This window comes from Canis lupus, chromosome 21 (genome assembly GCF_011100685.1).
Source record: "Canis lupus familiaris isolate Mischka breed German Shepherd chromosome 21, alternate assembly UU_Cfam_GSD_1.0, whole genome shotgun sequence".
Lineage (NCBI taxonomy): Eukaryota > Metazoa > Chordata > Mammalia > Carnivora > Canidae > Canis > Canis lupus.
This window is the reverse complement of record NC_049242.1, coordinates 5,337,064-5,362,471: the sequence shown is the minus strand read 5'-3', so window position 1 is coordinate 5,362,471 and position 25,408 is coordinate 5,337,064. Positions and strand designations below refer to the sequence as shown.

General features: G+C 35.9%; 1 protein-coding gene across 8 annotated transcripts in view; it reads right to left on the bottom strand.

The window, feature by feature from the left end:
• The window catches only part of MTMR2 (myotubularin related protein 2), a 121,711-nt gene that overhangs the window by 32,760 nt on the left and 63,543 nt on the right, over positions 1 to 25,408 (bottom strand). For 5 of the 8 annotated variants that reach the window (XM_038568230.1, XM_038568229.1, XM_038568231.1 and 2 more), the window contains 5 exons: positions 15,777 to 15,852; positions 11,908 to 12,002; positions 11,642 to 11,752; positions 8,690 to 8,791; positions 7,299 to 7,382 (listed from right to left, as the gene is read on the bottom strand). In XM_038568230.1, coding sequence (XP_038424158.1) covers positions 7,299 to 7,382; positions 8,690 to 8,791; positions 11,642 to 11,752; positions 11,908 to 12,002; positions 15,777 to 15,852 — 468 coding nt within the window. Of the gene's footprint in view, positions 1 to 7,298; positions 7,383 to 8,689; positions 8,792 to 11,641; positions 11,753 to 11,907; positions 12,003 to 15,776; positions 15,853 to 17,304; positions 17,433 to 21,287; positions 21,346 to 25,408 lie in introns of all 8 variants that reach the window. The other 3 variants (XM_038568233.1, XM_038568235.1, XM_038568234.1) reach the window with 2 other exon arrangements.

Here is a 25,408-nt window from a genome sequence, read left to right as displayed (position 1 = left end):
CAACAGAGAAAAACCCAAGACCAGATGTGTCACTGGTGAATTTTATTAAAGAAGATCTAACACCAACCCTTCTCAAGCTCTTCCAAAAAACTGAACAAGAGGGAACAATCAAACTCATTTTATGAAGCTAGCATTATCCTGATACCAAAACCAGAAAAAGGATACTACTAGAAAACTACATATCAATATCCTTGATGAATATAAATGTAAAAATTCTCAATAAAATACTAGCAAACAAAATTCAGCAGCACATTAAATGGATCATATACGATGATCAAGTGGAACTGATCCCTGAGATGCAAGGATATTTCAAGATAGGCAAATTAATCAATATGATACATCACATTAGTAGAAAGAATCATGCAATCATCTCAAAATACACAGGAAAAGCATCTGACAGAATTCAACATCCATTCATGATAAAAATTCTTAAATCAGGTAAAGAAGGAACATATCTCAACATAATAAAGGCTGTATTTGACAAGCCCACAGCTAAAATCATTCTCAATGGTAAAAGGTTAAAAGCTCTTCCTCAAAAAAATAAAAAATAAATAAAATAAGTAAATAAAAGCTCTTCCTCTAAGATCAGGAACAAGACAAGGGTGCCCATTTTCACCATTCTCATTCAACAGAAGTCCCAACAAGGGGAAAAAAGGTATTAGAGTTAGAAAGGAAGAAGTAAAACTATGTTTATTTGAGACAAAATAGTTTTATATGTAGAAAATCCTAGACTTAACTCAAAACTGTTAGATCTAATCAATGAATTCAGTGAAGATGCAAGATACAAAAATTAACACACAAAAATCAGTAGCACTAAGAATGAATCTACTAATAAAAACAACAAAGAAATCAATCCCATTTATGATAACATCAAAAACAAAATATGGGGCACCTGGGTGGCTCAGTTAGTTAAGCATCTGCCTTCGGCTCAGGTCATGTTCCCAGGGTCCTGAGATCAAGCCCCATGTCAGACTCTCTGCTTAGTGGGGGGCCTACTTGTGCTTTTTCTCACTATCTCTCTCTCTCTCTCTCTCTCTCTCTCTTTCTCTCTCTTTCAAATAAATGAATAAAACCTTTAAAAAAACAATAAAATACTTTGGAATAAATTTAACTGAAGGAGATAAAAGATCTCAACTCTGAAAACTACAGGACATGGAAAAAAGAAATTGGACAATGATGCAAATAAATGGAAAGGTATCCCATGTTCAATAATTGGAAGAATTAATATTGTTAAAATGTCAATATTACCAAAAGCAATCTATAGAGTCAATATAAGCCCTATCAAGATCCCAATGGCATTTATTACAGAAGCAGAAAAAATACTCCTAAAATTTATATGGAACAACAACAACAAAAAACCCAAATAGTCAAAGAAATCCTGAGAAAGAACAATAAAGCCAGAGCTTTTATACTTTCTGATTTCAAGCTATACTATAAAGCCATAGTGATCAAAACAATATGGTACTCACATTAAAACAGATAAATACCCTAACAACAGAATCAAGAAGCTAGAAATAAACTCACACATAGATGGTCAACTAACCTTTGACAAGTGAGCAAAAATCTCAATGGGGAAAAGACAATCTCTTCAATAAACAGTGCTGGGTAATTGGATATTCGTATGTAAAGAATGAAATTGGACCCCATGTATCACACCGTTCACAAAAATTAACTCAAAATGTATTAAAGATTGGGGGTATCTGGGTGGCTCAGTTGGTTAAGCTCATGTCATTATTTCAGGGTTGTGAGATTGAGTCCTGCATCACACTCTGCACTGGGCATGGAGACTGCTTAAGATTCCCTTTCTGTGCTTCCAATCTCTCCTCCCTCTCTTTAAAAAGAAAAAAAAAAGGGGGGGGGCGGGGAATTAAGGACTGAAATGCATTTGTCCTAAAACCATGAAATACCCAGAAGAAAATACCTGAAACCATGAAAGCCCTAGAAGAAAATACAGGAATGGAGTTCCTTGACATGGATCTTAGCAATAAATTTTTTGAATAAGACACCAAAAGCACAAGAAACAAATAAGAAACACTTGGTACTACATCAAATTAAAAAGTTTCTGAACAGCAAAAGAAATCATCAACAAAGTGAAAAGACAACCTACAGAATGAAAAATACTTGCAAACTGTGTATAAATGGTTAATATCCAAAATACATAAAGAACTTATGCAACACAACAGCAAAAACCAAGTCACTTGATACTAATGTAACACTGTATCTTAACTATACTCAAATAAAAAAAAAATTTTAACAGTCGAAGGACCTGAATGAACATTTCTTCAAAAAAGAAAATATAAGAGGATCCCTGGGTGGCTCAGTGGTTTGGCATCTGCCACCAGCCCAGGGCATGATCCCGGAGTTCCAGGATCGAGGCTACATTGGGCTCCCTTCATGGAGCCTGCTTCTCCCTCTGCCCGTGTCTCTGACTCACTCTCTCTCTCTCTGTATCTCTCATGAATAAATAAAATCTTAAAAAAAAAAAAGGAAAATATAAGAGGCCAACAGACACATGAAAAGATTCTCAATATAGTTATTAGGTAAATGCAAATTAAAACCACAATGAGATCACCTCATACCTGTCAGAATGGCCACCATTAGGAATAAGAGCGGGGCAGGGGGGTGGGGGGAGAGATGACAAATGCTAGTGTGGATGTGGAGAAAGGAAACCCTGTTGGTGGGATTGTAAACTTTCAGTCACTATTGAAAACAGTATGGAGGAAGCTCAAAAAATCAAACACAGAACCACAATATGATCCAGCAATTCCACTTCTGTGGATATATACAAGGGAAATGAAAAGAGCGACTCAAAAAGATAACCGCACAACCCATATTCATAGCAGCATTGTTTATTATAGCCAAGACATGGATGCAAACCAAATGTCCACTTGTGGATGAATGGATAAAGAAGCTGTGGTATTCTTATACAATGAAATATTAGTCAACCATGAAAAGAGATGCAAGAAAATCTTATCACTTACAGCAACATGGAAGGACCTTGAGGACATTACGCTAGGTGGAATAAGCCACACAGAGAAAGACTATACTATACGATCTCACTTACATGTGGACTATTACAGAAAAAAAAAAAAAAAGAAACTCAGAAAAGGATAGAAAGAACAGATTTGTGGTTGGGAAAGGAAATTGAAGGGAAGGGGTCAGGTGGTAAAAAGGCACAAGCTTCCATCATAAGAGAAATAAATATTAGGGATGTAATGTACAACATGATGACAAAGCTAACAATGCTGTATGATATAGGAAAGTTGTTGAGAGTAAATTCTACGCGTTCTCATAAGGAGATAATTTTTTCCTTTTTTCTTTCTTTTCTTTTTATTCTAGCTAAATGGAAGATGGATGGTAGCTGAACCTATTCTGGTAATCTTTTCACAATATATGTAAATCAAACCATCATGTTTTATACCTTAAATTTACACAGTGATGTATGTCAATTATTTCTCAATAATTCCTTTATGGGACTTAGCAAAGCCCTTCACACTCCAGCGTTCTCCAGTCTGATCTCTTGCCACCCAAGACTCTAGTCAAGCCTATACCAATACTTTCAGTTCCCAAAGGGCTTCATATTCTCTCACTGGAGTACCTGCTTTATCAGTCATTGTATTCACCAAAATTATCAGTTTACTTCTTTGAATCCTCCACTAAATATATGCTCTTGGGAAGTCAGGATTGTGTCTTCCTGTTTCATAGATTTAGTCACTAATATATGTAGTGCTACATAAATTGGATGGACGGATGAGCAAAGGAAGGAAGGAATAAATGAATAAATCAATGAACCACAAGGAAGCCTTTTTTTTTTTTTTAAAGATTTTTTATTTATTTATTCATGAGAGACACAGAGAGAGAGAGGCACAGACATAGGCAGAGAGAGAAACAGGCTCCATGCAGGGAGCCAAACGTGGGACTCGATCCTAGGTCTCCAGGATCACACCCTGGGCTGAAAGCGGCACTAAACCACTGAGCCACCCAGGCTGCCCCAAGGAAGCCTTTATAAGAAGCAAAATTAGTTTCTCAAGTTTTCTTAGAAAACATGGAGTCAGAGCTAAGATGGTTGGATCACCTGAGAACCTGATACATTACCCCAACCCACGTATGTACTCCCATCTCTCAAGCCCTTCTCATATCCTTAAAAAATCATTCCTTGGGAGAACTATTATTACTGGAGGGATTGTGTCACATTCTTCAGGAAACTGGCAGAGTGAGGGTAGAAGCACGGACTTAAATTACATTAATGGCTATTATCTTCCTATTTGTAGATAAGGTAACACATCTATTGCCCCTAAATGAACTGCCTTCCAAACTGAAAAGTAGAGTTGACTAATCAGCATGCACTTTTTGTAGACGTACTAAAGACTTACTGACAACTACTGATATTCAGCATACATTTTTACACTCTTCTTGCAAATCACTGCCTTTCAGTTAACGTATCCATTTGTCAGAGTCAAGTTACAACCAAAATAACTGGCTTATAGCCTTCCTTAGTTATTTATACTATAGTTCTGAGGATAAATTCTGTTTTCCTTGACTGGACTTGAATGTTTCCCAAATTTGTTAAGCAACACATTTACCTTATGATTAAATATTTCTGCAGAAGACCATGTTCACTTTCTTAATACTGATTTTTACTCTTTTAGCAACTTGATGATTTTCCTTGATCTTATCCACCAATTTCAAGAGTCCTCTGTATAATCACTATATGCATCGAGTTAAAGAAACATCCTCTTACATAACAAATTTAAATAGTTATTAATAATTTTGCCCATTAAAAATTGTATGATCAGCACTATAATGTATAGGTCTATAGAATTAATGTATGTGGCTTTCCTTTCATGTTTTAATGGCTGCACACTATGAAGCTAACCAGTCATGATTTCTGTTTTTAGAGCTTTACAAAGTAATAAAAACAATAATGATCATTTGGATAGATTTCCTTGGTTAATAAAATACCTTCCTATATATTACTAATCCTTCAAACATTCCTATAAAGCAATCCTTATGACCAAGTAAAAAATAAAAGCACTATGACAAAAATGGCTCATTCAAGAACATTTATTTAAGAGTGAGAGTAGAGATAGCATGCAAACTCGGTCTCTTGGTCTTCTAAATGCTATGGAATTCGACTGTGGTAATAGTTGCAGAACTTTGTACGTATGTTAAAAGCCAGTGGACTACACATTAAAGTGGTACATTTTATGGTATGTGAATTACACATCAACTTTAAAGAAAAAAAAGAAGAGGCCCATCTGTATGTTCTGAGATGGTATGTATCCTCCAAAATACATTAAATGAAAAAGGCATAAAATCTCTGAAAGAATACATAGGCAACCAGCAACATTATTTTCTAAGAGTAGAGGTACTGGAATAGTGAGGGACAAGGCTGTCCTGGAAGGGAAACCTACCTTTCCATATACCCTTTTGTACTTCTAAATTTTATACAAAGTGCAAGTATTACCACTTGTAATTTTTTTATTGAAAAGAAAAAAAGAAACAGTCTGACGCTTTATCTTTAGTCTTAAGGTTTATATTAAAATATTATCTTCATTTTCTCCTGTAATGTTAGTATACATCAAAATCAACCCTAGAACCTGAATCATCTAACCACAAGAAATACAGTGTTCTCTACACAATATGCCATTTTAGTTACCTCAGAGACAAAGAGCTCTGCAGAAAAGAAGTCGAAAGTTCGTTGAGAAAGTCAAAGATCATAAAACATCTATATCATTTAACATAGAGTTCAATGCTCTATTCTGAAAGCCACATTTCCTAATCTTGTAATTCTCTTTCTATAGGATTATAGTTGTTTATTTACTCTTTATTTTCTCTTTTTCACAGTGACTTATTTCTTTTATGTGGACATGGATATTTCATCTGCTTTCCAGAGTTCTATGTTGGATGCTACTAGAACAGATGGCAATTTTTGCCGAGACCCCCAGAAACTATTTCTCATTTTGACAATTCTAAGGACATTTGTTAGATTTTCTGATTGCTTTCTCACCTAATTCTGACATTGGCTTTTTGAATTAGCAAAAATCTCTCAATATTACTTGTAGACGCTTGATTTTTAGTTGATCCTTTTACTGTGTAGAATCTGCTTCATACTTTGCCAAGCTGATGGCTTTGCAAGTGAATAAGAAATTTTCTGTTTGGGACACCTCGGTGGCTCAGCAGTTGAACATCTACCTTGGGCTCAAGGAGTGATCCTGGCGTTCGGGGATCAAGTCTCACATCGTGTTTCCTGCATGGAGCCTGCATCTCCCTCTGCCTATGTCTCTGTGTCTCTCTCTGTCTCTCATGAATAAATAAATAAAAATCTTTTAAAAAATTTTTTTTTTCCATTTTACTGACCACATGCTATTGAGCAACAAACTCTGTTTCAAGCCATTTGGATATCTGTAGTTCCCTAGTGGTGGTTTTTACTCTTCCTTGCTTTGTGAAACAAACTTAAATAAATTAGAAACTTCATAATTCAAAAGCAATGTTTGAAATCTAAATACAAAAACCACAGTTTATTTTCTATTTGAATTCTAGAATAATCTGGATCTCAAATCTAATGATTACCAAAGAAACAATCAAAGTGTCTGAACTTAAATTCTCAAGAAAGCAGAGTGGACATGTCAAAAGTTAAAGATATTTTAGGTAGAATTTAAATATTCAGAAAAGGGCTCTGGGAAGTAGTGTACTAAGAGAAAATAGGGAGGATGACAGACTGTCACACAGATTTCCAGAATGAATTCTGCTTTTATCTCTTACTGTGGTGAACTACACTGATAGGTTTTCTCATAGTAAACCAACCACCTTAGTCATGATGCATTATTTCTTTTATATACTATCAGATTTTATCTGTTAATATTTTATGTATAAGTGTGTCCTCTATGAAGATCTAAAACTTTCAAAATTTCATGGGGAGCTAAATTATAAGCAGAACTACTAAGAAATTTTTTCAGAATTATAGGATATCCAAAAGAGAAAAGTGTGAGTGAATAATGTTGAATGGCTTATAAGAATATGAAAATGTATTTACCATTTAATTCTTACCATTATTAAACATTTTTTAATAAGCTGGTTCACTTGTTAGCTCTTAGATGAGTAAAGATTCATAAAAGATCACTAGTATTGTATCAAAACAATTTAAAGAAACTGAAAGGCAGACAAGAAATCAGAATTAGCCTTCATTAAAAAAACAACAAAACCCACAAAACTACATAAGGCTGTTTACTTCCACCATTTTTTGTTGTAATGAAAATGATACAGAATATTAAAACTGAAAGAACAAAAGTACATACCTGTCTTCTATACTCTAGAAGAGAGTCATACAGCTTCCACCCATTTTCAGGGAATATTTCTTTGTATTCAAAAGCAAAAAGAGGCTACAAAGCAGTAAACAGAATTAACAGCTACAAAGAGACATTTCAGGAGGTAATGAATCAGAAATGTATCCTTATCACACCCAAAGTTTTCATTTACTTATCTGCAAGGACTTTTTGTATCGGTGTCCTTTTTTATATTGCTCTTTTACCTCTTATTTTATAATTTTGAGTATGTCTTGTTTTTTCATATTTTCAAACACATAGAAAAGCACAGAAGCCCACCACCAAGATGTACAAATGCTAACATACCATCATAGTTTCTTTACATATCAGCTGTTCAGGTTTACTTCTAAATAATGAAAGGCTTTACATAATAAAAGACATCTTCCAATAAAAAATAGTTTTATATCACAGATGTCAGCAGTTAAACAGCTGAAGTTTATGCTATATTTTCTAAAACATACTGAATAAAAATATTTTTTGTGGCATGCAGTGTACCAAAAGAAAATCTAATTTATCATTTATGTAGACAGAATGACAGAAACTATAATGGAAAACATTCAAACAAGAATCAAAAGATCAGTACAGATTCCAAATTTTACTCTCTACTAGCTGTGCCCTTGAGTTCATTGCTGGTTTCAACTCTAAAATAAGGGTAAATAGGGATCCCTGGGTGGCACAGCGGTTTAGCGCCTGTCTTTGGCCCAGGGCACGATCCTGGAGACCCGGGATCAAATCCCACATCGGGCTCCCGGTGCATGGAGCCTGCTCCTCTCTCTGCCTCTCTCTCTCTCTCTGTGTGACTATCATAAATAAATAAAAAATTAAAAAAAAAACTTATAAAATAAGGGTAAATAATATTTATTACCACAGGGCTAATGTGGAAGTTAGATTATACAATGTTGATGAGGGGGCCTAACACCCCATCACTAGCAGATAGCAGGAATTCAGCTAAGTATTTGCCCACTCTTTCTTCCTAAAATTGCTAGACCTAACTCTCAGCTCCTAATTAAAAAGGAGATTTCAACTCCTAATGAAGACCACAGATAGCTTTTCATCATGGGAACACCCTGGAGAGAAAAATCATATGATTATAGAATGTCCACAGGCAGGAACAGACCTCACCAATCAGCCAGCCCAGGCTTCTCATTTCATACTAAAACAAACAAACAAAACAAAACAAAACAAAACAAAACAACAACAACAAAAAAACACCTGTTCCAAGGGATTAGATTACACCTAACTTATACAACAGGTTTAATAGCAAAGTAGGATCGCAAATGTAGATTCTAGGTAGCCTAGATAAGTTTCTTTACACCGCACCAAAAATTAAGATACACATTTTTCAAAGATAAAAAACATCTTACCAGGTTATTAGAGACAGGAAATGCATATTTCATTAGATTCTCAAAGATGGATCTTCTTGTTCGCCCCTCAGGTTTATGAGCAAACCGTAAATTCCGAATATCCTAGAAAAGATTTAGGTTCCAAGACATCTATAACTGTTCACCTTTTATTTAATGAACACAGAGGGTAGCTTGGAACTATCTTGTAAAATGTTAAGGTATGTGAATGTGAAATACAAAAATAAGACAGCAGTTCCTGGAAGCAGGGAAATCACAATGCCTTATTGAAAGAGAAAAAAAACACACACAAAACCCTCTAATACAAGGCAAAATTCAGAGCACAGAAATTTTATTTCTGCTTATGTACTCAGGATAGACCAGGAAAGGAGACACCATCTGATGCATGCACTAGAGATAAGAGATATTAAATCTAAAAAAAAAAAAAAAAAAAAAGAGAGATATTAAATCTGAAGCTCACTATCATCACTGATACACAACTCAGTGTATGTCCTTTCCCTATGAAAGCCCATTTTCTGTCATGAATTTCCCTATTAAAAACCTGATTAGCTCGTGTTTTATTTCCAAAGTGTCTTTGCTTCCATCATGCCCGGTCCTAACTTTCCTACTTCACATCCCTTCCCAGGGCTCATTTTCATTGGCTCTTCATAAGACTCTTGCTACTAGACTGACAGAATTACTCTCCACGTCTAAGTTCGTCAAACATCTCCTAGCATATGTATATGCTAAGGAAAACACGGGGGAAAAAAAAAAAGGAAAACACGGGGATTAAGAATAATTTCACGACTACTCATTTTATCTAAGTGTTTTAATCTAAGGCAGAATTCAAAATAGCTTTATTATATCCTATTCTGTAAAAGTGAATACAGAGACACTGTACTCTAATGCACCTGTAGTACATGAACAAGTAGGGCATTTTATTACAAATTTGATCCAAAACTAGGACGCTAGCCTTATCATACTTTAAAACAAACATGGGCAGAAACCAAAGGTAATACCTTATTTTTTCCCTCAGTATATATCTTTAAACAACTAGTAGATATATCCATAATTACTTCATTAATTATAGTTATCTAGAAGTACCAAAGCAGGGGCCCTACAAATGTTTGGGTTTGTTGATAATGGTCTTGTTTCAAGGAAGAAATTATATTTAACATGACCAAGATTTAAAAGTCTCCCTCTCTCGTGTCCTCTTATATTCTATGCTCTATTTACTCTTAGATTACAGAAAAGTGATCAGGAGACAATGTGCTCGACACATGGTTGACAGCTACTAATACTCTTAAGAGCCCTTCTGACTATAACAGAAAGGCATAAAAATAACTATTACAAAGTCATTACCTTTATTACTAGATTCACAAAACTTCTAATATTATCATAAGAAAGTAACTTATGAATTACTAGAATTAAAATGTGCATGGGTGTTAATTAGGCCATAATGAGAACAGTGACCTACTGAGGTGACTCCAGGTATGAAATAGCTATGACTGAAAAGAATGATGAAAAATTTAGGTTTCCTTCAAGTATCAATACATTTAAGGAATATGAGTTAGACATCATCAAATTAGAACACCAATGGGATATCTCCTCACACCTGTCAGAATGGCTAAAATCAAAAACTCAAGAAACAACAAGTGTTGGTGAGGATGTGGAGAAAAAGGAACCCTCCTGCACCCTTGATGGGAATTCAAAATGGCACAAACACTGTGGAAAACAGTATGGAGGTTACTCGAAAAATTAAAAATAGAACTATCCTACAATCCAGTAATCACATTACTGGGTATTTACACTAAGAATACAAATACACTAATTTGAATGGATACATGCTTCCCTATGTTTATTGCAGCATTATTTGCAATAGCCAAACTATGGAAGCAGTCCAAGTGTCCATCAGTGGATGAATGGATAAAGAAGATGAAGCAAAAAAATATATACACACACACACACACACACACACACATACACACACATAAAACGGTATATTACTCAAATGTAAAAAGAATGAACTCTTACCATTTGCAATGTCAAGGATGTAGTTATCTCTAACTATATTACTATATTATTACTATTAGTAGAATATAATAATAATTAGTAGTAGTAGTATAATGTTAAGCAAAATAAGCCAGTCAGAGAAAGACAAACACCATATGATTTCACTCCTATGCAATTTAAGAAACAAATGAACAAAAGAAAAAAAGAGAGACGAACCAGGAAACAGACTCTTAACTATAGAAAATCGATGGTTACCAGAGGGGAAATGGGTGGGAGATGAAGGAAATAGGTGATGGGGACTAAGAGTACATTTATCTTGATGAAAACTGAGTAACAAATGGAACTATTTAATCACTATATTGTCCACCCGAAACTAATACAACACTGTATATTAACTACATTGGAATTAAAATTTTACAACAGGTAAATTCTCTGAGTTAGAGAATATTCATGGCAATAATAAATACAGGGAGGAAAATAAAATGGAGCTGATCATGAGGAAAAAAAGAATATGAGTTAGATAAGAAAATAGGAAAGGTATGTAATGTCACATTTTCTACACCATTGTTTAGGAAGCAGAAAAATTATGAGAACTATAAATAGAAAAGACAGGTGATGATGAATATATGAGAGCCAGTTCTTCCACTATGAAGTCCTATGCCTTCACTGCTCAGCCCTGCTTCCAATTTGTAAATTAAAGGTAATAATGTCTATCATGCCTACTTCAGATTTTTTGAGGCTCAGCATGAAATAATCAATGTCAAAGTACCTTGTACAAGGTCCAAAAGAATTCAAGCCTAATTCATAACAGATCACCTTTTATTACTCCTAAATGTTAAGTCTTCTAGAATGATATTTCAGTATGAAATGTATTTGACAGTTTGGAAACCAGTTTCTACCTATAGGCTCTATTTAATAGAAAGCTTTTCAAAACAAATAAAATCACATAAATATAACATTTACCTTACACACAGTCTCCAGTCCATAAGAATTTTCACCTCGACTAGAAGCACCGCCAATTTTTTCTACTCTACTTATTACACCAAGAGAGGCATCCAGGACAAATGGGGGATCCTAAAGGAAGGAAAGAAATAAACTATTAAAACTGAGCAATTGATTCTGTACAATTATCTTAATTAGAAATGCCTGAATTAAAAATGAGCAAAAATGAACAAAACTGCGAACAACACACAGATGTACATATAAAAATCTAATTCAACAAGTCTTACCCGCTCCATGCTTTTAAAATATAACCTGTAATTGGTGACAGTCAGAGTTCCTCGTACAGCACCAGTGAATGGACATATATAAGTTACATCTTTGGCTGCAAAAACAAAGAGTCCACATTTTAGTATATATCATGCACTATTAAAAACTGCACTTTCATCTCTTCACAAGTGAAATATACTAAAATCCTGACTGCTGTTCTAACCTATGCTCAAATATCACAGAATCAGTGTCCCAACAGAACTCAGAAGCCAAATCTAGGCTTGTGACCATGCAGAAACTTGGCAAGGACTAAAGAGGCAGAGATAGCCCCTACCCTCAGACAGGAGACAAGGCTAGCCACTACCCCTGCTGGATAAAACACTTGTGGAAGCTGGAGTAGTGGTAGAAGGGTAGTAGTAAAGTGGTTAATAACTGCAAATGTCTCAAGCCACAGTCACCAGTCATCACAGTTTCTAGATCACCTCACCAATCTGCTGGTTGTCTTCTGCTCAGTCTGATTTGTCAACATGCCTCTAAAAATATATCTGTAATATATGATACCAGAAACTCCTGACTTGATTATACTAACAGGGAAAATACTGTCAGAGAAATGCAATGTATATGAAACTATAATTTCTTAGAAAGATAATAGTAAAATAAGAGAATATTATATTCCTGACCAAGCAACTGATGTCGAACCTTGTAGACAAATAACTATGAACATTGTTCTATTAAATGAGAATTGATGAATCTACACAGCATAATGCTTTTTAAACATTCATTAAGCAAGATAACTCAGCTACCACTAGCTCAAAATAATATTTAATATGGTAGAGTTCATAATGCCCACTCCAAACTTTTTTACACCTTAAGATATTCATAAATCCCTGGTATGTCATTACAGCAGCAAACGAATAAATAAAGAAGTATCTTCATCACTCCAGAGAGGAAGGCACTACTAGGAGGAACAAATTGCTAAGAACTTTCCAGGGATATAAAATACATTTAATAAGTTATTACAACTTCCTGACCTTGCTTTTTACTCACCACTTCAAAGGACTGAACACTTTGTAGGCAAGCTAAAATGAGACTGATCTTATAACAAACATTTCTAACCTTCAAAATCTTCCCTCAGGAATGTTCAAGAATGAGCTACATTTTTTTGAATTGTTTCCAATGCATGTTTCATTTAGAGGGACGTCTTTAAAATTACATAAACCCGGGCAGCCCTGGTGGCTCAGCAGTTTAGCGCCTCCTTCAGCCCAGGGCGTGATCCTGGAGACCCAGGATCGAGTCCCATGTCAGGCTCCCTGCATGGAGCCTGTTTCTCCCTCTGCCTGTGTCTCTGCCTCTTTCTCTCTCTCTGTATCTCTCATGAATTAATTAATTAATTAATTATTAATATAAATAAAATTAAATTAAATAAACCCATTATTATGGAAAGATACACAAACCTGCCTTGCATACATTTTCTCGCTCTCATAAATTTTCACCTCAAGTAGAGAAGTTTTATTAAATGTTACTAAAACACTTCTGGATTCTTTCCAGAGCCAGTTTTCTTACTCACACAAGAAAATCAACCTCATTATTCTATATGCTACTACAAGAAATGTCCCTGTTAGTCCCATGTTTTTGTTACACCTTACCCTTTGATAATATTCATCAAAGTACTTCCAAAATTGAAAGTACTATACATACATAAGGGTTTTATCTCTGTTACTGTTATCATCAATCATTAGGCTCTGCTCTGTTTTGTCCCCTTTACCCTTCCTCCTCAGGCTGGCAGCTGCAAGAGAGAGTCTATGCTTAGCAGGGTTTGCATCAGGCAGATGAGACATTCTGACCGGAAACCATACTAGAGCAAATGATAATAGTAACCACCAGCTCTGATGGCCTAGCACTTCGAAGTTTATGAAGTATTTTTCACCTTGAGTACTTCCTTTAACCTCAATATACCAAACCTTGTATATAAGACCTATAATTATACCTACAAATTTTAAATGAGAATACCTGGGCTCAGAGAAGCATAACAAATAGCCTAATATTTCATAACCAGGAACTGCTAAGATTAAGACTTGAATGCAGTTGCTCTGATGACAAATTCAAGTCTCTTTCCATCACACCATGCAAAGCCAAGCCGCTTAACATAGCACCATCTGACTCCTGTGTTAAAGGTTGAAACACTGGACTCTGGGGCTCTCTCTTCTCCTGATATGTCCAGGCCACGATACTCTGAGACTGTTACTTCCTTAAAAGCATGCTGTGATGTTCCGAACACTAACTTAAAAAACTAAACTGCAGATTGACATTAGACCAACTAAACATCGAATGTCTTTTCTACAGGAATTAACATATTCTAGGTCATTCTAGCCTTATGCTTTATGTTAAATATCATTTTTACATACCATCAATTTTGAATCAGAATATTTAATATATTAGGTATTCCTCTAAATTCTGCAATACTGGTACTGCCTAGTGGTACCAAAAGAGCTTAGATTTACTAACCCTCTCAAATTTTCACTGAGTTCACGGGAAGAAGCCATATTTTCTGTGAGATAGGCTAAAGTGACCTTGAAAATACATATCTATAAGGACATAAAATTTATACAAATGTAATAGACGAGAGCATAGAATCTGTACAGAAAAAGAGGCACAAAAACATACTCTAAGTAATACAATGAAAGGGAAGTCCATCCAGGTGTAGGATCCTAAAAAGTCTGAGGAACATAGGCATGTGAGTTATGCCCCAATGGCAGGTAACCTTTAGATAGGCAAAAATGGTGAGATGTCACTCAATGCACAGGAAGAACTGAATCCAAGATACAGAAGTAGAGAAGTAAAGGACCTACCTGGACAAAAATAAATATACAGTCTGGCTTGCTCTAGTTCACACAGTACCACACTCTCTTCATTCCTCAACTTCCCTCGCTGGCTCCTCTTCTACCACACATTATAAATTGATAGTAAAATAAAAGATGGTTTTTTTTGGTTAAGAAACCCTTTACTTTATTCTCCTAATAGTTTATTCCTCCAAAGCTATGGTATTTTGTAGACTACCACACAGATTTAACAAAGTAAAAGCATGAAGACAAAAAAAATATATCTTAAATGTCTGTTGCCAGTCCATACAATAAGTTAATGCTTAGTTCTTTAGGCTGCAAAAGAAAAACACTTACATGCAAACAGCTTGCTTTGCAATGGAGATGAAATATTTTCATCCAAAAATTGACACGAGTTTATTCAGAGTAGAAAAAAGTAAGGGAAACAAAAAGAATGTATTTTAAGAAAAATCACTTGTACAAAGAAACAATTTAATGTTTTATCTAGGCAAACCAGTCATTCAAAAAAAAAAAGTCTTCAGTCATTCAAAACAATGAAATATTCTTTTGAAAATTCAGCAAAGGGACGCCTGGGTGGCTCAGTGGTTGAGCATCTGCCTTCAGCTCAGGGCGTGATCCTGGAGTTCCGGGATCGAGTCCCACATCAGGCTCCATGCATGGAGCCTGCTTCTCCCTCTGCCTATGTCTCTGCCTCTCTCTCTGTGTCTCTCATGAATAAATAAATTAAAAAAAAAAAAAAAGGAAAGAAAAGAAAATTCAGCGTTTAAAAAAAAAGCCACCTACTTTGAATGAATGTAAAGCAATCCAGGGAAGAAGCATAATATATTTGAATTTGCATGTTTCCCTAAAGTCCAATTACAAACATAACCAATAGGTGTGGTAGATCTAGGCTCAGAGGACACACCAAATGTTGGGAAGATTGGCAGCAATGAACGCGGCCAGACAGGTGGTATCTTGGACAGTGAACCTGGTCTCTATACATCAAGAGTACTAATAATCTGTGCACTCAGAAAGGAGAAAGAAATTCAACAAAAAATACCATTACAGACCCATGTCTTTAATATTTTCTCCTGGAAGCAAGGGTGGTTCTTCCATTTCTGCTAATTTGTTAGATTCCCTCAGGACCTGGATTGGAAACGGGAGGAGGGAGCAAGAAAAGAAACATGTTTTATTCAAAGGCTATTTTTTAACTCAAATTTCAATTGAGCATGCTTGCTTTTAATTTAAAGTTATAACATTATATCACAGATGCAACTTTAAATCAAATTATAAAAATTGTGGTATTGGCATGTACAACATGTGAAGTTGCTATTTTTCTACACAGCATTTCCTAAGTGCCTACCTTCATGTACAGTACCATAAAAACACCTGACACGTTTTCTCAATGTATTCCACAACAGCCCTATAAAGGGTAGGTGTTATTATCCTCATTTCCTAAATGAGGAGAAACGAGCCAGAAGGGACAATTAACTTGGTCAAGATCACTCAGCTAACAAGTTAGAATCTAGATATGAATTATAGTTAGGGAACTGCACAGCCCATGTTCTTTCCATCTAGCCATGCCCAGGGGCCTTAGTTCAAACCCGGATAAAATCAAGCTCTGATGTAGATTTAATGTTTAGAGAATTTGGAAATGATGGTGATAAAGTATCTTGTTGAAAAAGACTTATTAAATAGATTAAAATCATGATCAACAACTGTTACTGAACACGACACTAGATTCCAAGAATGTAAAGATAGAGAAATACAATGTATAATGGATTGACAACCCAAATAAGATACAAACACACATACACACACACACACGTTGTCATATGCTAAATATAAATACATCCCCCTAGCTACTACCATGAGCCTCCTCACCCCCACCTCTTTCACAACCAAACAATAATGGTCATTGTCTCCAATTTTTTAGCTCCCAGTAATTCCATGACATTCTGCAATCTGGCTTTGCCATCTAACCCAACCCTTCCAAGGAACCCATGTTCTTCCCAATGACCTCATTATTAAAGAAAATGAACATTTCTCAGTCTTTATTTTTATCTCTCAACTACATTTGACACTACCTATACTTGTCTGCTTCTGAAGGCACACTGTCCTATTAAACTCTTCCCTCTTGACCATTCTTTTTCTTTTTTTTTTTTTAAAGATGATTTTTTTAAAATTTTTATTTATTTATGATAGTCACAGAGAGAGAGAGAGGCAGAGACACAGGCAGAGGGAGAAGCAGGCTCCATGCACTGGGAGCCCAACGTGGGATTCGATCCCGGGTCTCCAGGATCGCGCCTTGGGCCAAAGGCAGGCGCCAAACCACTGCGCCACCCAGGGATCCTGACCATTCTTTTTCATTTGACCTTTAATTCCCTTTTCTCAACCTTATTGTTCCTCAGAGGTTTGTCTGTATCTCGCTTTACTCACTTCCTGATATCTTATACCTTATCTATGACTTCACCTAACTTCAATCTACAATGCCAGCTGAGATTTTTTTTTGGACGCTAGGTTCCATTCGTCCAAATGCTAATGTTCCTCCCTTCAGATGTCCCCCAGACACCTGAACTCAAAAGATCTCAAACTGACCTTTGTTCCAAACTTAGCAAAGGACACAGCATCAATTTGGTTTAGGCTAAGCCAGTTTGAGGTCAGGGCAGAGCAGTGGTCTCTGCGCAGCCAGGTCTTCTGCTTCAACCTGGACTCATTTCATTAGACTAAAAAAAAAAACAAAAACAAACAAACAAACAAACAACAACAAAAAAAAAAAAACAAGACCACTAGAAAAAAGATTCTCAAAGATTTGTTTTAAGTAACTTTTGACTTTTATTTCCTTCAGTCCGAAAAATAGACTTAGAGTCTTCAAAACAAGGGAAAGAGGAAGAAAAAAAACCACTGCTGCTTTAAAGGTCACCTTCTGGAGGCCCTCACACTTGGGTAGAGGTCTCTTAAGCAGGATCTCCTATCTGGCACTTACACCACTCCTAACCACTTATCTGTTTTCCTGCTACCAGACTCTGAGAGAAGAGATATATCTTTAGAATACCAGATAGAAATATAACACGAGCCATATATGTAATTTTTAATTATCTATATAGTCACATTAAACAAAGAAAAATAGGCAAAATTCATTCTAATAATATATTTTATTTAATCTAATAAGTAAAAAATATTGTCATTTCAACATGTCATACTCATTTTTGAAGTATTAATGATATATTTTATATTCTTTTATTCATATACACCTTAGAAATCCAGAGTGTATTTTCTACTTATAGCATATCTCAGTCTAGCACATTTCAAGTGCTCAATAGCCATATTTCTAGTGATGCCCATACTAGGCAGTACTAATCTAATGACTTTAATTCTTTTTGATAATTAAGTCATTCCTTAGTTTAAGTTAGGTGCTTAGGGAGGATTAGATAAAAGGGTTAGACATTGCCACAGCCCAGTGTTCACCTAAGGCCAATAAACTAAGGTCTATAAAGAATAAATTAATTCTGTTCAATAAACTTGCAGTCTAAATAAATTATAACATACTTTCAAAAGTTTAATTGTTTCATAAAGTAATCTTAATGCAATACCTAAAGAACTAAAATATATATATACATATAATTTTTTATATTCCACATTCGAAAATTCATAAAATGTCATATTTTTTAATGGCACCTAGTTGCCAGTTCCTGATATAGCTTTTTATGAAGTCATAGAAGAAAGAAAGAGATCAGAAGGAGGGAGGGAGAAAAAGATAGAGGAAGAGAAAGAGGAAGGATGAGCCTATGAAGATGCAGAAAAGCAGGTTATAAACTTGAAATATGCAAATATATAGACTTTTCCTGGGTTCCAATCCCATCTGTGCTAAGTACATGCTAAGTACTCTTGGGCAGAGTGCTCAACTTCGTTATGCCTCTATAAAATGGTAATAATACTACTGCCCCACAAAACTGTTAAATGAGTTAATACATTTAAAGCATTTATACCAGGGTCAACACATAATATATAACTTAATAAATATTTTCTATTAATCACAATAATAGAAATTCAGACTAACAACTGATGACTAAAATCTGGTAAAATTTTCTACTAATCATGAAAACAACAGAATTAGATTGAAATACACAAACAGGACACCTGGGTGGCTCACTCAGGTAAGTGTCTGCCTTCAGCTCAGTTCACGATCCTGGAGTGGGGATGGAGCCCCGCATCGGGCTTCCTGCTCAGTGGGGAGTCTGCTTCTCTCTTTCTCTCTCTCTCTCTCTCTCTCTCTCTCTCTCTCTCTCCCCCTGCCCCTCTCCTCCCTGCTTGTGCTCTCTCTCAGGCTTTCTCTCAAATCTTTTTAAAAAGGTACAAATAACAACACAGTACAAAAAGAACCAAAATCAAACATTCAATATGTGAAAGATCATTTAAAATGCTTTATCCTTTGCCCTCATCTACCACCAGACTTGGAAATAACAAAGATTATGTCACTACAAAGCCCCAGGAATTCCCACAAAGATTATGTCACGACAAAGCCCCAGGAATTCCCACACTGCACAGGTATACATCCTTGTAGCTGCTACGGTGTCGTTCACCACGACTTCCACTCTTTCTAGATTTCTACACTCAGAAGAAAACTGCCAACCTCAGAAAATGTGTGTTGTATACAGGGATAGAGAGGAAGGCAGTTCTGGCACAAACACACAGTATACAGAAGGCATAATCTTCAAAGTAAAGCTTTATAAAGTGAGAAAATAGGGAAACTCATGCAAGTAGTGCATGTTCAGAGCCATAGACTCTCTTATACTTGCACTGACAAGAATGTCAGAGAGCAAGGCAATGAAGAAAAGCTAGTCAAGATCCCATATCTGCTCAGAAAAGCTGTCCAAGATGGCAGACTTTTAACACTTAGGCATACACTAGAGGATATACATAAACAACTCACTTTAGAGCTGAAGATACAAAAAGGAACCCAAATGAGTAAACAGAGCAGGGCCAAGGGCAATCCAGACCCTTTGTTGGCAAACATTGATTATGAACAAACTTATCCTTAAATAGAAGAGAAAAAAACAGTCTAGAAAAAAGGATTATTTGCAAGGAAAAGGAGGTATCAGCCTGAGGCTCAACAAAAAAGCAGTCTTCTGAAAAGAATTCTCTATAGCCATTAGTAGAAACATTTATAAGCTATTTGGTATAACCAAAAGGAAATCGACCATATTCCTTAAGAAATAAAAACAGGAAGTCATAAGGAGAGACACAATGACAGTCAAAAAAAATGGGTAAGATAAAGAATTACTGCAAAAATTAAAAATGTAGTAATAAAATTTGTGTTGGAAATAATAACTGAATTGATTATTCAGAAAACAGCGTTTATGTTGAGGGCAAAAATGAAGACTGCTCTAAGACTTTATAGGAAAAAATAGAGATAAAAAACATAAGGGAAGATGATAAAAAACCAATACAAGAACTCCCATTTCCTGAAAGAAAAAACATTAAAACAGAATAGGAGCAATAATCCAAGATACAACTGAAGAACATATTTTTGAAATGAATAAAGATTTTCTAAATTTGTTGACCAAAACAGTTTACCAGTTTCCACATAAAAATCAATGAACAGGGGGATCCCTGGGTGGCGCAGTGGTTTGGGGCCTGCCTTTGGCCCAGGGCGTGATCCTGGAGACCCAGGATCGAATCCCACGTCGGGCTCCCGGTGCAAGGAGCCTGCTTCTCCCTCTGCCTGTGTCTCTGCCTCTCTCTCTCTCTCTCTCTGTGTGTGACTATCATAAATAAATTAAAATTTTTTTAAAAAAAATCAATAACAGAGGAGCACCCAGGTAGCTTAGTCTGTTAAGCATCCAACTCTTGATTTTAACTCGGGTTATCTCAAGATTGTAAGAACAAGCCCTGCATCAGGCTGAGTGCGGAGCCTGCCTAAGGTTCTCTCTCTCCCTCTTCCTCTACCACCCCTCCCCAAAAATCAACGGACAGAAATATGCCTAGGTGAATTGTAGCATATTTTTTTAACTATAAATGTTAAAAGACAACCCATGACAATACAATACAGGCCAAAAGAGAGAGGTCTGGCGGAAGTTGCATGTAAAAGCAAGATCAGGCCAGCTTCAACTTATCTGTAAAATGATACTCTAGAAAACAGTAACAAATGTTAGCAGATCTTTGAAAGAAAATGCTGTAACCTCCCTGATATGGATGATGGTAAGAGGAAGTTACTCTTTACATATGCCAAGTCACCAAAAATATAACCCACATGTCCTTTTAAAAAAAAATTAACTGAGGCAATAATTAAGCTGAAAAGGGGAAATCAACATTAAAACTTAGATATAAGAAATCTGTGATGTATAGCAAAGACTTAAGTTTTACATCTCAACTACCTTTCTGCTCCCCCCAAAAAAACCATTTACCGCCACCATACTAACCTCTCTGAATCTTAGTTTCATCATTTAATATCAAATAACATCTACCTTACAGTTAGTGAATATGAAATGAGATAACTGCATCATAAAGGATTTGCAAGGTGCTATCAAAATGTAAAAAATACTAAAAAACAAAAACAAAAACAAAAACAGAATACTTACTTCGCAGCATCAGTGTAAATTTTTACTCTCTTTCCACATGGCACTTTGTTCCTCTGCTCTAAAATAGACAGGGTTTAATATCTGAGACTGCATGTCATCAATCTTTCTCATCCCTGAAAATTTAGCTACAAAATAACAAGCATCGGGCAGCCCGGGTGGCTCAGTGGTTTAGCACTGCCTTCCAGCCCAGGGCATGATCCTGGGGACCCTGGATCGAGTCCCATGTCAGGCTCCCTGCATGGAGCCTGCTTCTGCCTCTGCCTGTGTCTCTGCCTCTCATGAATAAATAAATAAAATTTAAAAAAAATAACAAGCTTCTTACTATTCTAAGGAGCAAAGAGAGTGGTGTCAACATCATGGCACCCTAAAATGGCGTCATTTTTGTTGCCCTTTCACATCTAAAATTTGGCACCTCTCCACAAACAAAAGTGCTTCCATGGGAACTATGGGATCAAGGGACCTAGGAGGAGTCTCAGCCACTTATACAGCAGGTAACAAGCAGACAGAACCTGGGACAGGCTATGGAAACAGCAGGAGCCTGTGAACGGACTCCAAACCTTCTTGGCTGCGGCATCTGGAAAACACTAACTTAGGCAGATTCCTGTGGATGAGAAAGCCTTTATAGAAGTTCAGATTTCTAGAGAAGTTCCAGCATTTCACTGGAAGATGGAAAAAAAAAAAGTTTGGACATATGAGAGTAGGTAAGAGAAACTTTGCCAGTATCACCCCTCCCCCACAAGGTTCTACAGCTCAGAGAAAAAGCAGGTTGGGGATCTCTCCCATGGAAGAAAGGGTAAAGCAGTGAGTTAGTGCCCAGCTTCCCCAGCAAGGGACACTGCTAAAGAAATCCATCTCTCTTCCTCAGCACCCAAAGTTTAAAACAAGAGCCCCATGACAGGGGGTAAAGGAGGAATTCAGAAAAGAGACAGATAAGAATTTCAGAGCATCATCTGTACTCCAATAGGAACCCCACCCATGAATCCCTGGAAAAACCTCAACCAAAGATGCCCTCATCTAAGCAACAGGAACCCTCACCAGACCAAGTACCAAACCCATGCCCTCCTCACTCTGCAGTCTACAAAGGAATCCTTCAGAAACGAAGAAGCACTAACCCTTTCCCAGAAAAACAAATGCTAAAGGAATTCATCACCACTAGATCTGCCTTGAAAAAAAGTGCTGAAAGGACTTCTTTGAGCTGAAATGAAAAGATATAGAAACATAAAAACATATGAAAATATACATCTCACTGGTAAAGGTAAAAATATTATCAGATTCAGAAAACTGATTCTGTGATAGGTGGTATGTTAAACACTTAACTATATTATAAAAGTTAAAGGAAATGAATATTAAAAATAACTATAGCCAGTATAATTTCTTTATAAATACACAATATTAAAAAAGAACTGTGGCATTAAAAACATAAAAGGTTCAATACAATCTCTATCAAAATCCCAATGGCATTCATAGAAAGAGAACAAAAAAAATCCCAGAATTTACATAGAACTACAAAAGATCCCAAATAACCAAAGCAATCTTAAAAAAGAACAAAGCTAGAGGGATCACACTTCTTGATTTCAAACCATATTATAAAGCAGCAGTAATCAAAATAGTATGGTACTGGCATAAAAACAGACATGAAGATCAGTGGTACAGAATACAGAACACAGAGATAAACCCACACATGTATGGTCAATTAATTACAACAAAATTGTCAAGAATATACAATGGAGAAAGCAGAGTCCCTTCAATAAATGGTGCTAGGAAAGCTGCACAGGTATGTGCAAAAGAGTGAAACTGGACCCCTACCTTACACCACACACAAAAATCAACTCAAAATAGATTAAAGTTTAACGTAACACCTGAAACCATAGCATTCCTAGATGAAAACACAGAGGGTAAGCTCCTTGATATTGGTCTTGGCAATGGTATTTGGATTTGACATCAAAAGCAGAAGTAAACAAGTGGAAATATACCAAACTAAAAAGGTTCTGCACAGCAAAGGAAGCCAGCAACAAAATGAAAAGACAACCTACTGAATGGGAGAAAATATTTGCAAATCTGATAAGGGATTAATATCTAAAATACATAAAGAACTCCTACAACTCAATAATGTATTTGGGGATTTTTGTAACAAGATATTAGGTGGGCAGAGGAGGGAGGAATAAAGATTTTAGGGATCCCTGGGTGGCGCAGTGGGATCCCTGGGTGGCGCAGTGGTTTAGCGCCTGCCTTTGGCCCAGGGCGCGATCCTGGAGACCTGGGATCGAATCCCACGTCGGGCTCCCGGTGCATGGAGCCTGCTTCTCCCTCTGCCTATGTCTCTTCCTCTCTCTCTCTCTCTCTCTCTCTCTCTGTGTGTGCGTGACTATCATAAATAAATAAAAATTTTAAAAAATAATAAATAAATAAATAAATAAATAAATAAATAAATATTTTAAACTTGAACAGTCATGTAAGGAAAATCATTGGAGACCCCAATACAGGTAAATGTCAGAGTTAAGGAAGTGCACAAAACTAAATATGATAAAGATGAAATTATAATAATCTAAGAAATATCAAAATTCTGGATTACTCTGTAGTAGCAGTAATAAAGAAGAATATTTGATAACTGTTGGAAGAAGCGGTTGGATTTGACCCTAAGCTTATGAAACAAATACAAGCAATCATTTGAGTAACACTTGATGACTTCTGAGAAAATTGCATTTCAGGTATTTCAGTAAAGGAAGAAGAAATACAGATGCAGCAAAGCAAGAGAACTCAAAAATACCAAGGCCTACCCTACTAAAAAGGGGTCTGAAGAATGAAGGCAGCAAACTCAGACTGATTCATTAGGTTTTTCTGCATTAACAGGAAATATCTTTAGTGTAGAAAAAGTCATATGACTCTCAGATACAAGAGGAGGAGAGAAATCTTCTGGAATACATAAAATATGATACAGATACATGATGTCCCTGCCTGTCTCAGGAACTTGGCTGTATCAATAGATAAGATGGAATAAGGTCTGCTCTTCGATAGCATTTCTTATTATCAAGAAAAGTCTACTCATCATATTAAAATCTTACTGGTGGAAAAAAAAAAAACTGCCACACAGACTGAAATTTATAATTCTTTTATTCCTAAAACATAATTCAGTTTTGCTCTCTCCCCAATAAAAAATGTTCCCATTTTCTTCCACATTCTCTTAATCAAACTATTTTCAAACTGCTCAGTAACTTTCCATGTGACTTTAAGCTACCTCCCTCTCTCGCCCTCTCTGTTTCTTTCTCTCCGATCAGGAAATTACTATAAAGGAAATTCAGAAAACTTGTCTATAACGATGATCTGGGTATGAGCAAATTTATAGGTCAGTTTTCACATGGAATGTCAGATGATAGAAACATAGGAAAGAATATTTGCAAATCTGCAAAACACTATATTTTAATCAACTGAAAGGGAAAAATGAGCCTGTAGAAGTTATAAACTATCCTCCACAGTTTCTTTATATGCTAAAACTGTGAAGTAAAAAATTAAGTACTCATATTTCATTGAATAATTCTAGTAAAAAAACTGTTAACATCAATTTTACTTTATTTTTTATACAACTTGACTGACAAACCACAAAGGAGGCAAAATGAGCCATACAAACAAAACTCTGAACAGGGTAGAGCCACAAACTGGCATCTGGGATAAATCTTATTGGTTATATCTTTAAAAGTACAAATTTGAGTACAGAGAAGCCCTTTTTTATTATGACACAGCCAAAGACAATTTGGTTTTCAGTTGAAACCACAACTACTAAAGGTCGAATAACATTACATCACCATTAATAATTCAACAACAAAATAGAAGTATCTAAAGAGGAAGTCTGGAAAGCATCACTTCATGCTATAAGTTGAATTCTGTCCTCCTTCCCCCAATAAAGATAGGTTAAAGTCCTGACTAACAGGTATCTGGAAATGTGACCTTATTTGGAAATAGGGTCCTTGTGGATGTAATTAGTTAAGATGAGGAGATGCTAGAGTCGAGTGGCCCATAATCTGATATAACTGATATCCTTATACAGACAGGATCCTGTGAAGACACAGAGGTATAAGGCGAATGTTATGTGAAGACAGAGGTGGAGATTGGAGTGATGAATCTAC